Genomic DNA, 261 nt, shown 5'->3' on the forward strand with positions numbered 1-261 from the left:
ATACTTTAAAAATTGCCTCTTTCCCAAGCAACATTAATTATAATGAACATAAATGTTTCTCTCTTTCTTCAGCCAATGTGACTCTGTGCCGCTCTTATCTGGCTGGTTCGACAACCCTGAAGGAAAGGACAGTTGGCATTGCAATCATTGCAGCAGCACAGGCTTTGGGCTTCGTCGTTGGGCCAGGTAAGTGAGCACCTGTTGCATGGTTGCTGGCTGCTGATCTGATTAGGAGCGTGAAGGGATGGTTGGTAAGGAGAG

General features: G+C 46.4%; 1 protein-coding gene across 1 annotated transcript in view; it reads left to right on the forward strand.

Moving 5' to 3' along the window:
- The window catches only part of LOC119585084 (major facilitator superfamily domain-containing protein 8-like), a gene marked incomplete in the record, with an annotated part of 19,608 nt that overhangs the window by 15,601 nt on the left and 3,746 nt on the right, over nt 1–261 (forward strand). The window contains 1 exon segment of the mRNA XM_037933704.1: nt 73–186. Coding sequence (XP_037789632.1) covers nt 73–186 — 114 coding nt within the window.

The sequence above is a fragment of the Penaeus monodon genome, chromosome 19, assembly GCF_015228065.2.
Source record: "Penaeus monodon isolate SGIC_2016 chromosome 19, NSTDA_Pmon_1, whole genome shotgun sequence".
In the NCBI taxonomy this organism is placed as follows: Eukaryota; Metazoa; Arthropoda; class Malacostraca; order Decapoda; family Penaeidae; genus Penaeus; species Penaeus monodon.